This window comes from Coregonus lavaretus, assembly GCF_964263955.1.
Source record: "Coregonus lavaretus genome assembly, chromosome: 8".
Taxonomy (NCBI): Eukaryota; Metazoa; Chordata; class Actinopteri; order Salmoniformes; family Salmonidae; genus Coregonus; species Coregonus lavaretus.
The window spans coordinates 41116994-41130401 of record NC_139995.1 but is presented as its reverse complement, the minus strand read 5'-3'; the positions used below and the strand labels follow the sequence as shown (position 1 = coordinate 41130401).

The 13408-nt window shown below is 42.5% G+C and overlaps 1 protein-coding gene across 4 annotated transcripts in view; it reads left to right on the top strand.

Moving 5' to 3' along the window:
* Positions 1–13408, top strand: part of LOC311133706 (calcium-dependent secretion activator 1) — a gene marked incomplete at its 5' end in the record, with an annotated part of 153962 nt that overhangs the window by 44053 nt on the left and 96501 nt on the right. For all 4 annotated transcript variants that reach the window (XM_084167243.1, XM_084167241.1, XM_084167242.1 and 1 more), the window contains one exon: positions 430–543. In XM_084167243.1, coding sequence (XP_084023369.1) covers positions 430–543 — 114 coding nt within the window. The remainder of the gene's footprint in view (positions 1–429; positions 544–13408) is intronic.

The following is a 13408-nucleotide window of genomic DNA, read 5'->3' as shown; positions in this document are numbered from 1 at the left end:
ATAAAACAACAACAAAAAAAGTGTTGAGAAAAAAAGAGCAGAAGTAAAATAAAGTGACAGTAGGGAGGCTATATATACAGGGGGGTACCGTTGCAGAGTCAATGTGCGGGGGCACCGGCTAGTTGAGGTAGTTGAGGTAATATGTACATGTGGGTAGAGTTAAAGTGACTATGCATAAATACTTAAAAAAAAACCTTAGACAGCCTGGAGGTGTGAAAGGGCTGTCAAATCAGTCATTGAGATGTCCTCTGTGTTATATGGCTGTCATTGAGATGTCCTATGTCTTATATCACTGTCAATATAGATGTAATCTGTGTTATATGGCTGTCATTGAGATGTCCTATGTCTTATATCACTGTCATTGAGATGTCCTCTGTGTTATATGGCTGTGTTATTGAAGTGTCCTCATTGTGTTCTCTGCCTCCCCAGATCACAGAGCAGCAGCTCCGGCAGACCAACGACCGCTTCAAGGCCTTCCTCAATGGAGACACCCAGATAGTGGCTGACGAAGCTTTCATCAACGCAGTCCAGAGTTACTATGAGGTACAGTAACATAGCCTCTCTACTGCCACAGACCCATAACCTCTCTCACGCTCACTCTCACTCTTTTCCCCCTTGGCCCATTTTTTCAGAAGTTATCTGATCGGATTTCAGCAATCGGATAGGATTAAATGCATAGAAATATAATGAATAGAACATGCTTCCCCCCATTCAAGTCAATGATACACCCGTTCTATTATTTATATTTCTATGCATTTAATCCTATCCGAATTGCCTTTTGGAAAACTAGGCCCTGGAGTCTATCACAGTGCCATAATACTCACTACCAGTTCAGACCTACTATGAGATAACTTAACAGGGTTGTGTGCTCAGCCCAGTAGCTACGCATGACTCCAACTCAATCATTACGTTTGCTGATGACACGACAGTGGTAGGCCCGATTACCAACAACAATGAGACAGCCTTCAGGGAGGAGGCTAGAGCCCTGGCAAAGTGGTGCCAAGAAAATAACCTCTCCCTCAATGTTAAAAAAACAAGCAAAGGAGTATGGCGTCAAATGTATCTCTGAAGTCGAGCACGCGTGAAATGACGTTGTCGAGCAAGATGAAACATCATTGAGCAAGCAAACACTGAGTCGAGAGCGCAGAGGATGGGTCCCGCGAGCAGAGGATGAGTGCTGCGAGCTCATAGACCAGTTAAGAGAGGATGGTTCCCGCGAGGCTGGGCCAAACTTGAGAGTTTGCAAGTGTGACTTTGAGCGAGCAGAACATCATTGCTGCAGATCAAAAAGAAAAATGTCTGAATCAAAAAATATAGAACCGCAAGCAAAGAAACGTGGTTCAAACAAGTAATTTATTTTGGGAAAGCATCAAATTGTTCACCAACAATAGTCAAGTCTTTGTCAGGTTTTCACTCTCAATTTCTCAAGTTGCTCACCTTAGGGTTTCAATGTCTATATTTTCTCGATTGGATTTCAGGCTGGTGGGGGTGGGGGGGCTTAGAAGCGGGTGCATGTCTAGAAACCTTGGATTGGTCACTTTCACTGGAGTGATGGACGAACTAACAAATGTTTGCCCTTGGCCAGTCCAGTGTTGTGTTGTGTCGTGTGATTGGTTAAGACTTCTTGGGTGCATGACGTCAAACAGATGAGCTTCAGAGCCGTCTGTTTAGCTGGATAGCCAGCTTGAACAGTAATCACCGACCGACTTGGGAAACCCAGCTTCAACTTGATACATACGCAAAGCAATTGGGAAATACATTAAAAAGCTATACTATACCTTTAGTTGAGTCGAATCTACTTGCTAAAGTTAGCTAGCTAATTAATTACTTGTTAGCCAGCAACGTTTGTCTGTAAGACGAAAAGCAGACAGGCTGCTCTAGCTAAGTAACACCATAGTCCATCACTAGCTAATAGTTTTTCTTCACTTTTCCACAAAGTGTCTGGTATGTGTTTGCTTGATATGAGGGAGTTAATGTATCAAATAATAGTTAGATTATGGACATAATGTGGCTGTGATCTAACAAGTTCAATCATCATACACTAGGTCCTGGACATCATTTAATACAGCTAAATATAATGATTCCATTGTTGGGAATAACATGTGGGTACACACATAATAATGGCATAATGATGATACCATTGAAAGAAAAGAAGGACTAGGAGGCTAGTTTAGAGAAAGCCCAAGGGCACACACACACATCACATGGGGTATTCTTTATTATATGGAGACATGAAGGGTAGAACCTGCTACCTTAATACAGTACATAATGAGTGCCTAATAGAATGTTAACTGAAATTAATATGATTAACCAGCTAAACTCAGGTCAACATGTCATCATTGTACACACAGAATTCAAAGGAGGACTGAGGACAAAGCAACGCCATGCGTTCACCAAACATTTAACTGAGGAAAACAGATTTGTTTTATAGTAATTGTCTGATTGGGAACCACAATTGTTTCAATTTAGCATTGGATGTTTTATTGATTACAGGCAGTAATACAGGTGTTAAATCACATGGGGAGTCTCATCAGATCAGATATTATCAGCAAGCCAGAGCCATATGTGGAAAGAGCACATTGAACAAAGATATACTGTATGTGCAAACGGATAACAACTGTATAATTCAACATAAGGTTCCACCTAAAACAATGACATGAGCTCTGTCCCAATTATTCTCAGCTCAACTCCTCACTTCCTCTCTACTCGCATCCTTCTTGAGGTCTGAGGGGAGGAATCTTGGGTCCTCTTCTCAGATGGGGTTTTAGAAGGAGGCTTGGAAAAAGGATGCAAGGAATCGAGGAAAGATAAAATGTCACAGAGCTGTTGCATGTTTGCCTCAATATGGAATGGTAGACGTCACAATGTGGGACTGAGCAGAGGTGTATAATCCACGCCATTCATCAGTATTATTGAGCCATAAGAAACCTTCCTTAGACCTTTAGTTAGGAAATACATAAATGAGCATACAAGTATGTTTAAGCATGTTTAAGCATTCATACATGACTGTTGGGAGTACGGTGCCATACCTTTACAGTGAGGGAAAAAAAGTATTTGATCCCCTGCTGATTTTGTATGTTTACCCACTGACAAAGAAATGATCAGTCTATAATTTTAATGGTAGGTTTATTTGAACAGTGAGAGACAAAATAACAACAACAAAAAATCCAGAAAAACGCATGTCAAAAATGTTATAAATTGATTTGCATTTTAATGAGGGAAATAAGTATTTGACCCCCTCTCAATCAGAAAGATTTCTGGCTCCCAGGTGTCTTTTATACAGGTAACGAGCTGAGATTAGGAGCACACTCTTAAAGGGAGTGCTCCTAATCTCAGCTTGTTGCCTGTATAAAAGACACCTGTCCACAGAAGCAATCAATCAATCAGATTCCAAACTCTCCACCATGGCCAAGACCAAAGAGCTCTCCAAGGATGTCAGGGACAAGATTGTAGACCTACAGTGGGGGAAAAAAGTATTTAGTCAGCCACCAATTGTGCAAGTTCTCCCACTTAAAAAGATGAGAGAGGCCTGTAATTTTCATCATAGGTACACGGCAACTATGACAGACAAATTGTAAAAAAAAAAATCCAGACAATCACATTGTAGGATTTTTAATGAATTTATTTGCAAATTATGGTGGAAAATAAGTATTTGGTCACCTACAAACAAGCAAGATTTCTGGCTCTCACAGACCTGTAACTTCTTCTTTAAGAGGCTCCTCTGTCCTCCACTCATTACCTGTATTAATGGCACCTGTTTGAACTTGTTATCAGTATAAAAGACACCTGTCCACAACCTCAAACAGTCACACTCCAAACTCCACTATGGCCAAGACCAAAGAGCTGTCAAAGGACACCAGAAACAAAACTGTAGACCTGCACCAGGCTGGGAAGACTGAATCTGCAATAGGTAAGCAGCTTGGTTTGAAGAAATCAACTGTGGGAGCAATTATTAGGAAATGGAAGAAATACAAGACCACTGATAATCTCCCTCGATCTGGGGCTCCACGCAAGATCAAACCCCGTGGGGTCAAAATGATCACAAGAACGGTGAGCAAAAATCCCAGAACCACACGGGGGGACCTAGTGAATGACCTGCAGAGAGCTGGGACCAAAGTAACAAAGCCTACTATCAGTAACACACTACGCCGCCAGGGACTCAAATCCTGCAGTGCCAGACGTGTCCCCCTGCTTAAGCCAGTACATGTCCAGGCCCGTCTGAAGTTTGCTAGAGTGCATTTGGATGATCCAGAAGAGGATTGGGAGAATGTCATATGGTCAGATGAAACCAAAATAGAACTTTTTGGTAAAAACTCAACTCGTCGTGTTTGGAGGACAAAGAATGCTGAGTTGCATCCAAAGAACACCATACCTACTGTGAAGCATGGGGGTGGAAACATCATGCTTTGGGGCTGTTTTTCTGCAAAGGGACCAGGACGACTGATCCGTGTAAAGGAAAGAATGAATGGGGCCATGTATCGTGAGATTTTGAGTGAAAACCTCCTTCCATCAGCAAGGGCATTGAAGATGAAACGTGGCTGGGTCTTTCAGCATGACAATGATCCCAAACACACCGCCCGGGCAACGAAGGAGTGGCTTCGTAAGAAGCATTTCAAGGTCCTGGAGTGGCCTAGCCAGTCTCCATATCTCAACCCCATAGAAAATCTTTGGAGGGAGTTGAAAGTCCGTGTTGCCCAGCGACAGCCCCAAAACATCACTGCTCTAGAGGAGATCTGCATGGAGGAATGGGCCAAAATACCAGCAACAGTGTGTGAAAACCTTGTGAAGACTTACAGAAAACGTTTGACCTGTGTCATTGCCAACAAAGGGTATATAACAAAGTATTGAGAAACTTTTGTTATTGACCAAATACTTATTTTCCACCATAATTTGCAAATAAATTCATTAAAAATCCTACAATGTGATTTTCTGGAATTTTTTTTCTCATTTTGTCTGTCATAGTTGATGTGTACTTATGATGAAAATTACAGGCCTCCCTCATCTTTTTAAGTGGGAGAACTTGCACAATTGGTGGCTGACTAAATACTTTTTTTCCCCACTGTATACAAGGCTGGAATGGGCTACAAGACCATCGCCAAGCAGCTTGGTGAGAAGGTGACAACAGTTGGTGCGATTATTCGCAAATGGAAGAAACACAAAAGAACTGTCAATCTCTCTCGGTCTGGGGCTCCATGCAAGATCTCACCTCGTGGAGTTGCAATGATCATGAGAACGGTGAGGAATCAGCCCAGAATTAAACGGGAGGATGTTGTCAATGATCTCAAGGCAGCTGGGACCGTAGTCACCAAGAAAACAATTGGTAACACACTACGCCGTGAAGGACTGAAATCCTGCAGTGCCCGCAAGGTCCCCCTGCTCAAGAAAGCACATATACAGGCCCGTCTGAAGTTTGCCAATGAACATCTGAATGATTCAGAGGAGAACTGGGTGAAGATGTGGTCCTCTGTAGCTCAGCTGGTAGAGCACGGCGCTTGTAACGCCAAGGTAGTGGGTTCGATCCCCGGGACCACCCATATACAAAAATGTATGCACGCATGACTGTAAGTCGCTTTGGATAAAAGCGTCTGCTAAATGGCATATTATTTTATTATTTTTTATTATTTAAGATGTTGTGGTCAGATGAGACCAAGACCGAGCTCTTTGGCATTAACTCAACTCGCCGTGTTTGGAGGAGGAGGAATGCTGCCTATGACCCCAAGAACACCAAAAATGGAGGTGGAAACATTATTTGGGGGTGTTTTTCTGCTAAGGGGACAGGACAACTTCACTGCATCAACGGGACGATGGACGGGGCATGTACCGTCAAATCTTGGGTGAGAACCTCCTTCCCTCAGCCAGGGCATTGAAAATGGGTCGTGGATGCGTATTCCAGCATGACAATGACCCAAAACACACGGCCAAGGCAACAAAGGAGTGGCTCAAGAAGAAGCACATTAAGGTCCTGGAGTGGCCTAGCCAGTCTCCAGACCTTAATCCCATAGAAAATCTGTGGAGGGAGCTGAAGGTTTGAGTTGCCAAACGTCAGCCTCGAAACCTTAATGACTTGGAGAAGATCTGCAAAGAGGAGTGGGACAAAATCCCTCCTGAGATGTGTGCAAACCTGGTGGCCAACTATAAGAAACGTCTGACCTCTGTGATTGCCAACAAGGGTTTTGCCACCAAGTACTAAGTCATGTTTTGCAGAGGGGTCAAATACTTATTTCCCTCATTAAAATTCAAATCAATTTATGACATTTTGACATGCATTTTTCTGGATTTTTTTGTTGTTATTCTGTCTCTCACAGTTCAAATAAACCTACCATTATTCTTTGTCAGTGGGCAAACGTACAAAATCAGCAGGGGATCAAATACTTTTTTCCCTCACTGTATGAAAAACTATTATCTCATTAGAAGACTAAAATCACATTCCTATCTTCACCAAAATACTCTAATACTTAATCATATATTTTATACAACATTTAGATGTAAACTTGATAGATAGAATATGTACACTTTCCGAATTACAGTTATTACTTGATACCATCCTTAATGACATCACAAAATATTAAACAATATGACATGATTATTCTTTAGATCCCCACTGACCCTTTCCCAGATTATTTTAAGTAGGAATATTGTTTCATTATCCACTTTTGGATGTTGGAGTCTTGGCGGGAAGACTTCCTTTGTCTCACAGGGAAATCCTTTCTTCCCATACTAGAGACCAAAAGGAGTCCTTTTCTGCAAACTATTTATGAAAAGCTGTTAAGTCATAAAACTGGCCCCCAGGAAAGGGGGTGTTCAAACCTTTGCCTAGCAGGAATGTTTGATCCTCAACCCATGAGGGCAAGTCATGACATATGTACAGTTGAAGTCGGAAGTTTACATACACTTAGGTTGGAGTCATTAAAACTTATTTTTCAACCACTCCACAAATGTCTTGTTAACAAACTATAGTTTTGGCAAGTCGGTTAGGACATCTACTTTGTGCATGACACAAGTAATTTTTCCAACAATTGTTTACAGACAGATTATTTCACTTATAATTCACTGTATCACAATTCCAGTGGGTCAGAAGTTGCCTGTGCCTTTAAACATCTTGGAAAATTCATTGCTTTAGAAGCTTCTGATAGGCTAATTGACATAATTTGAGTCAATTGGAGGTGTACCTGTGGATGTATTTCAAGGCATACCTTGAACTCAGTGCCTCTTTGCTTGACATCATGGGAAAATGAAAAGAAATCAGCCAAGACCTCAGAAAAAAAATTGTAGACCTCCACAAGTCTGGTTCATCATTGGGAGCAACTTACAAACGCCTGAAGGTACCAAGTTCATCTGTACAAACAATAGTACGCAAGTATAAACACCATGGGACCACGCAGCCGTCATACCGCTCAGGAAGGAGACGCGGAGATGCGTTCTGTCTCCTAGAGATTAACGTACTTTGGTGCGAAAAGTGCAAATCAATCCCAGAACAACAGCAAAGGACCTTGTGAAGATGCTGGAGGAAACAGGTACAGCAAGGAAGAAGCCACTGCTCCAAAAACGCCATAAAAAAGCCAGACTACGGTTTGCAACTGCACAAGGGGACAAAGATCATACTTTTTGGAGAAATGTCCTCTGGTCTGATGAAACAAAAATAGAACTGTTTGGCCATAATGACCATCGTTATGTTTGGAGGAATGTATAGAACATTTGTGGGCAGAACTGAAAAAGCGTGTGCGAGCAAGGAGACCCACAAACCTGACTCAGTTACACTCAGCTAGTAACATAAGCATTTCTCTGCACCTGCTGTAACACCTGCAAGTCCCATAATACTCACTACCAGTCCTCTCTCTCTCTCTCTCTCTCTCTCTCTCTCTCTCTCTCTCTCTCTCTCTCTCTCTCTCTCTCTCTCTCTCTCTCTCTCTCTCTCTCTCTCTCTCTCTCTCTCTCTCTCTCTCTCTCTCTCTCTCTCTCGCTCTCTCACTCTCTCTCTCTCTCTCTCTCGCTCTCTCTTTCTCTCTCCCTCTCTCTCTCTCTCTCTCTGTCTCTCTCTCTCTCTCCCTCTCTGCTGTAAGACAATTCTGTAACTCAACCTACCTATTTGTCATCTCATCTGTCAACTTATCGCACTGTCAAAATATGCTTGTTAACTGAACCATCAGAACCATGTTCTCTTTCTCTATAGAAACCACTTATGTGTTCTAATCTTGTGCATGTGTTTCCTATATGTTGTGGTGGTGAGAATAGCTGGCATTTGCTGATCTAACTCAATTAGCATAGAGATGAGTTTCATAAAAAACCCTCCAGCTCCCTCTGTCTCTGAGAGCTTCTCCTATGAATCAAAATCCGAGCAACGAAAGAGTTGAGATACAGTCTGTCCGTGCTGCTGAAAATGGAGTGGCAGAGTTGAGATACAGAGGAATAGAAAAATAAATACCTTGTCCTCAGTGAGTTAGTTTATCTTTCTCTCTTGCTGTAGGGCTAGGAAGCCATCTCTCGTATAGTGGGATTGAAGCGGCTGCTCTGTTTCTCAGCGTTCTGTTGCTTTGGCCATGAATTCCAGGGAACTGCTGTGCTGTGTGGGGGGAAAATGGTGAATGAGATGATGCAGAGTGTCGTGAGCACATCACATCTATTCACTGACTAGATGGAATAGCTACCACGCTATTCTGGTGCTAGAGAGGCTGCCATCGTACTCACACCTACTTTATAGTCACAATTCAACCAGTTCAACAATAGGAGAATTATGGTGCAGATAAAAATACCCATATAGGGGATTTCCTATTCTATCCTCCTCTATATGATACTTAGAGTCCCCATTCTATACGTTCTACATCAGGGATCATCAAGTAGATTCAGCCGTGGGCCGAGTTTTTCTTGAGCGGATGGAACATAATTACAAATTATTTTTAGACTGCAAATTGACCGCAAGAAGCCCAAACAGATATAATTGACTAAAACATAATATTTTCAAACCTTGCTTACATTTGTATACGATCACATACACTGAGTGTACAAAACATTAGGAACATTAGGAACACCTGTTCTTTCCATGACAGACTGAGCAGGTGAATATAGGTGAAAGCTACGATCCCTTATTGATGTCACTTGTTAAATCCACTTCAATCAGTATAGATGAAGGGAAGGAGACAGGTTAAAGAAGGATTTCTAAGCCTTGAGACAATTGAGACATGGATTGTGTATGTGTTCCATTCAGAGCGCGAATGGGCAAGACAAAATATTTAAGGGCCTTTGAACAAGGTATGGTAGTAGGTGCCAGGCGCACTGGTTTGAGTGTGTCAAGAACTGCAACGCTGCTAGGTTTTTCACGCTCAACAGTTTTCCGTGTGTATCAAGAATGGTCCACCACCCAAAGGACGTTCAGCCAACTTGACACAACTGTGGGAAGCATTGGAGTCAACATGGGCCAGCATCCCTGTGGAATGATTTTGACACCTTGTAGAGTCCATGCCCCGACGAATTGAGGCTGTTCTGAGGGCAAAAGTGGGTGCAACTCAATATAAGGAAGGTGTTCCTAATGTTTTGTACACTCAGTATATATCTCTATTATGCGTGGGAATACTTTGGAACCTATTTCCAAAATTATAATAACTTGGAGCTAATTTGCTGGTGTTGTTACAGTCTTTCATGTCCAACAATAATTGGCAGATGAATGGCAACCCTGATTGAAGGCACCTGCTGCTCATCGGTTTCTCACATGTGTTCAATGGGTGCTGTTTTGAATGAAGGGGATTCGTGCCTTCTCACTGGGGAAGGCTGCAAAGCCGAAACGTTTATGTACGCTGTCCCTGATGCAGTGAAAAAAAATATATAATTTACATGAAAAGTGAGATGAGCTTTATGCAACATCTTTTTGAGTGCGGACCCGTCACACTTTTTTGTATGTCCAACAATAAAGAAAAAAAATTGAGGGGCCAAATAAACTCTATTAATGCAATGCCTTGAAGGAGTTCCAAAGCCAAAGCAATCCGTTTGAAAACAAAGAAATCGATTTCATGTAAATAGACAAAATGGCTTCTCCATTGAAATAGTGTTTACTCACGTAATGGATGACGGCAGGTTACTTTGTCTTCTTTGTTTGACTGAGACACGCCCACACAGGTCTGTCTGCTTCCTGGGCCATGAAGAACTCTGAAAGCACCAAAGTCAATCAGGACAAATACATTTACTGTTACAGGCTTGTGCTTTTTCTCTCTGTCAAGTCTCTCTCTCTCTCTCTCTCTCTCTCTCTCTCTCTCTCAATTTCTATTCAATTTAAGGGCTTTATTGGCATGGGAAACGTATGTTAACATTGCCAAAGCAAGTGAAGTAGATAGTAAATAAAAGTGAAATAAACAATAAATATTAACATTAAACATTACACTCAGAAGTTCCAAAATAATAAAGACATTTCAAATGTCATATTATGTATATATACAGTGTTGTAACAATGTGCAAATAGTTACAAGTACAAATGGGAAAATAAATAAACATAAATATGGGTTGTATTTACAATGGTGTTTGTTCTTCACTGGTTGCCCTTTTCTTGTGGCAACAGGTCACAAATATTGCAGCTGTGATGGCACACTGTGGTTTTTCACCCAGTAGATAAGGGAGTTTATCAAAATTGGGTTTGTTTACTAATTCTTTGTGGATCGCTGTAATCTGAGGGAAATATGTGTCTCTAATATGGTCATACATTTGGCAGGAGGTTAGGAAGTGCAGCTCAGTTTCCACCTAATTTTGTGGGCAGTGTGCACATAGCCTGTCTTCTCTTGAGAGCCAGGTCTGCCTACGGCGGCCTTTCTCAATAGCAAGGCTATGCTTACTGAGTCTGTACATAGTCAAAGCTTTCCTTAAGTTTGGGTCAGTCACAGTGGTCAGGTATTCTACCACTGTGTACTCTCTGTTTAGGGCCAAATAGCATTCTAATTTGCTCTGTTTTTTGGTTGTTCTATCCAATGTGTCAAGTGTGTTTGCTCTCTCTCTCTCTCTCTCTCTCTCTCTCTCTCTCTCTCTCTCTCTCTCTCTCTCTCTCTCTCTCTCTCTCTCTCTCTCTCTCTCTCTCTCTCGCTCTCTCTCTCTCTTCCCCCCGCCCCCCTCTCTTGCTCTCTCTCTCCCCACAGCAACTCCATTATTTCATTCAGTGTTGTAAATACAGAACATGACAGGGTTAAAACTCTACTGTCTTCTTACTGTAGTGTGTCACTGGTGTTTAGTCTCAGTGGACAATGGGGCCACAATTTGATTGTGATAGTCTTAGAGTGTGCTGGGGCCTGATAGACAGTAAGTCTGATGTGTGTGTCCTGTGCTATTACAATGGCCTTGTCTGGTTCGCTCCCCATGACTCTGTCGTTAAGGGGATGGAGGGTGACCCTGAGAAAGGACTGGCCTGTGCCAGTGTGTGTGTGCTGCTGCTGCTGCCACCGCCACACACACACACACACACACACACACACACACACACACACACACACACACACACACACACACACACACACACACACACACACACACACACACACACACACACACACACACACACACACACACACACACAAGCACAAACACACACACACACACACGACACGCACACACACACACACGCACACACGCACGCACACACACACACACACACACACACACATACACACACACACACACATACATACATACACATATACAGTACGTACATACACATACACAGGTTCAGACACAGCCACAGACACAGTTCACTATCTCTGCAGTGCCCAGGATACAGCCAGTGTTCTATCGGCTTCACTATACTAAGAGAGGATATCAATGAAACAAGAGACAGTAAGAACAACCACCACTACCAATATCAAAGACTGACGTTCAAAAAATAATGACACTGTGATGATGGAGGGGTCTTAGATGTTTTTCTTATGATGTACAAAGCCTGCCTGTCCATGTTCCATTCCTGACAGATAATGACTAAAGATTTGCTTCTCCAGCAGTGGTTTGTCTTCTGTTAGTGCTATCTGGTATCCTTGGGACGTCCCTACCCTAAATCCTAAACCTAACCTTAACCCTAACCTTAACCCTCACCTAAACTATTTGAATTTTCAACTTCAATGGGGTAATGTAAGAGTTGGGATGTCCCAAGGATACCGGATATCAAGGACCGTTTGTCTCAGCGGTGATTGTGATTTGTGAGAGTGAGCGCTCCACAGGTAGAGTAGCTCTCTGTAAAATGGCTGCCGTCTGCCTGGATAGGAACCAGATAGTAATTTAGAGCCCCATCACTCTCCCCGTCCTTTCACAGGAGAGAAAAGGGGTTTAAAGAGAGAGCAGGCAAAGTATATCTCTCAGATTTCAGACTGACTGGAGGAAACAACATCAATCAGTATTTTACTAGCCTAGCTGCTCTATAAAGTAAGGTTGGTTTGGACCCGGTAGGAGAGAAAGTCATTCTGGCAGGTAGTTCTCCTACATGTAGGGTCCTCAGATAGACATTTACTCTACAAACACACGCACGCACACACACACACACACACACACGCACGCACGCACGCGCACACACACGCACACACACACACACACACACACACACACACACACACACACACACACACACACACACACACACACACACACAGTAAATGAGAAAGAATAGCATTCTCCCCATTCAGTCTGAATAATTCAGGACTAGAAGGACAGGAGACCAGGAGGGAGAGAGTCTGTAGTGGATTTCCATCCAGTGGCTGTCAACATTACTCGCCAATATTCTATATGCTGCTACCTCTTTTTCCGTCTCTGCTGTTATAGTTATATTACTCCAGTATATCTCTGTAGAGCAGAGAGCGAACATCTAGCTAAACTGCATCGTTCAGTACTCCACCATTATTGTGGTGTGGTACTGCAGTCAGACACTGGCTTTTCCTTTTTTTTGTCATCATGCATGGATGGCTACCTTCCATTGGCTCATATTCATCTGCAGGCTGAGAGTCAGAGTGGTTGCAGTCACAGACACACACACAGGATGGCCCCGACTTTTGTACTTCTGTACATTGGATCCACAATGATGAACAAACGGATGTGTGTGGTGTGTGGAGTCTTACATGTTATGGTCAACAGCAGACCTAGGTTTAAATACTATTTGAAATGCTTTAGCTGGGCTTGATTGAGTTTGCCTGGCGCAATGGAACCAAAATAATAGTCTACAAACCCTGCCCATCTGGCACTCCAGGTGGGCTAAAGCAAATGTCAAAGATTGTGAAATGCATTTGAAAGATTTCATAATTATATGAGATTCCTCTTACAGTTTTTTCCAACTGCTTACACACAAAATCTTTTCATGTCACACGATTTTTGAAACCTCTCACTCAAAGTGCAAAACTACACACAAAATCTCCAAAACCATAAGCTATTTCTCAGCCTTTGACTCAGTTGTCAATTGCAT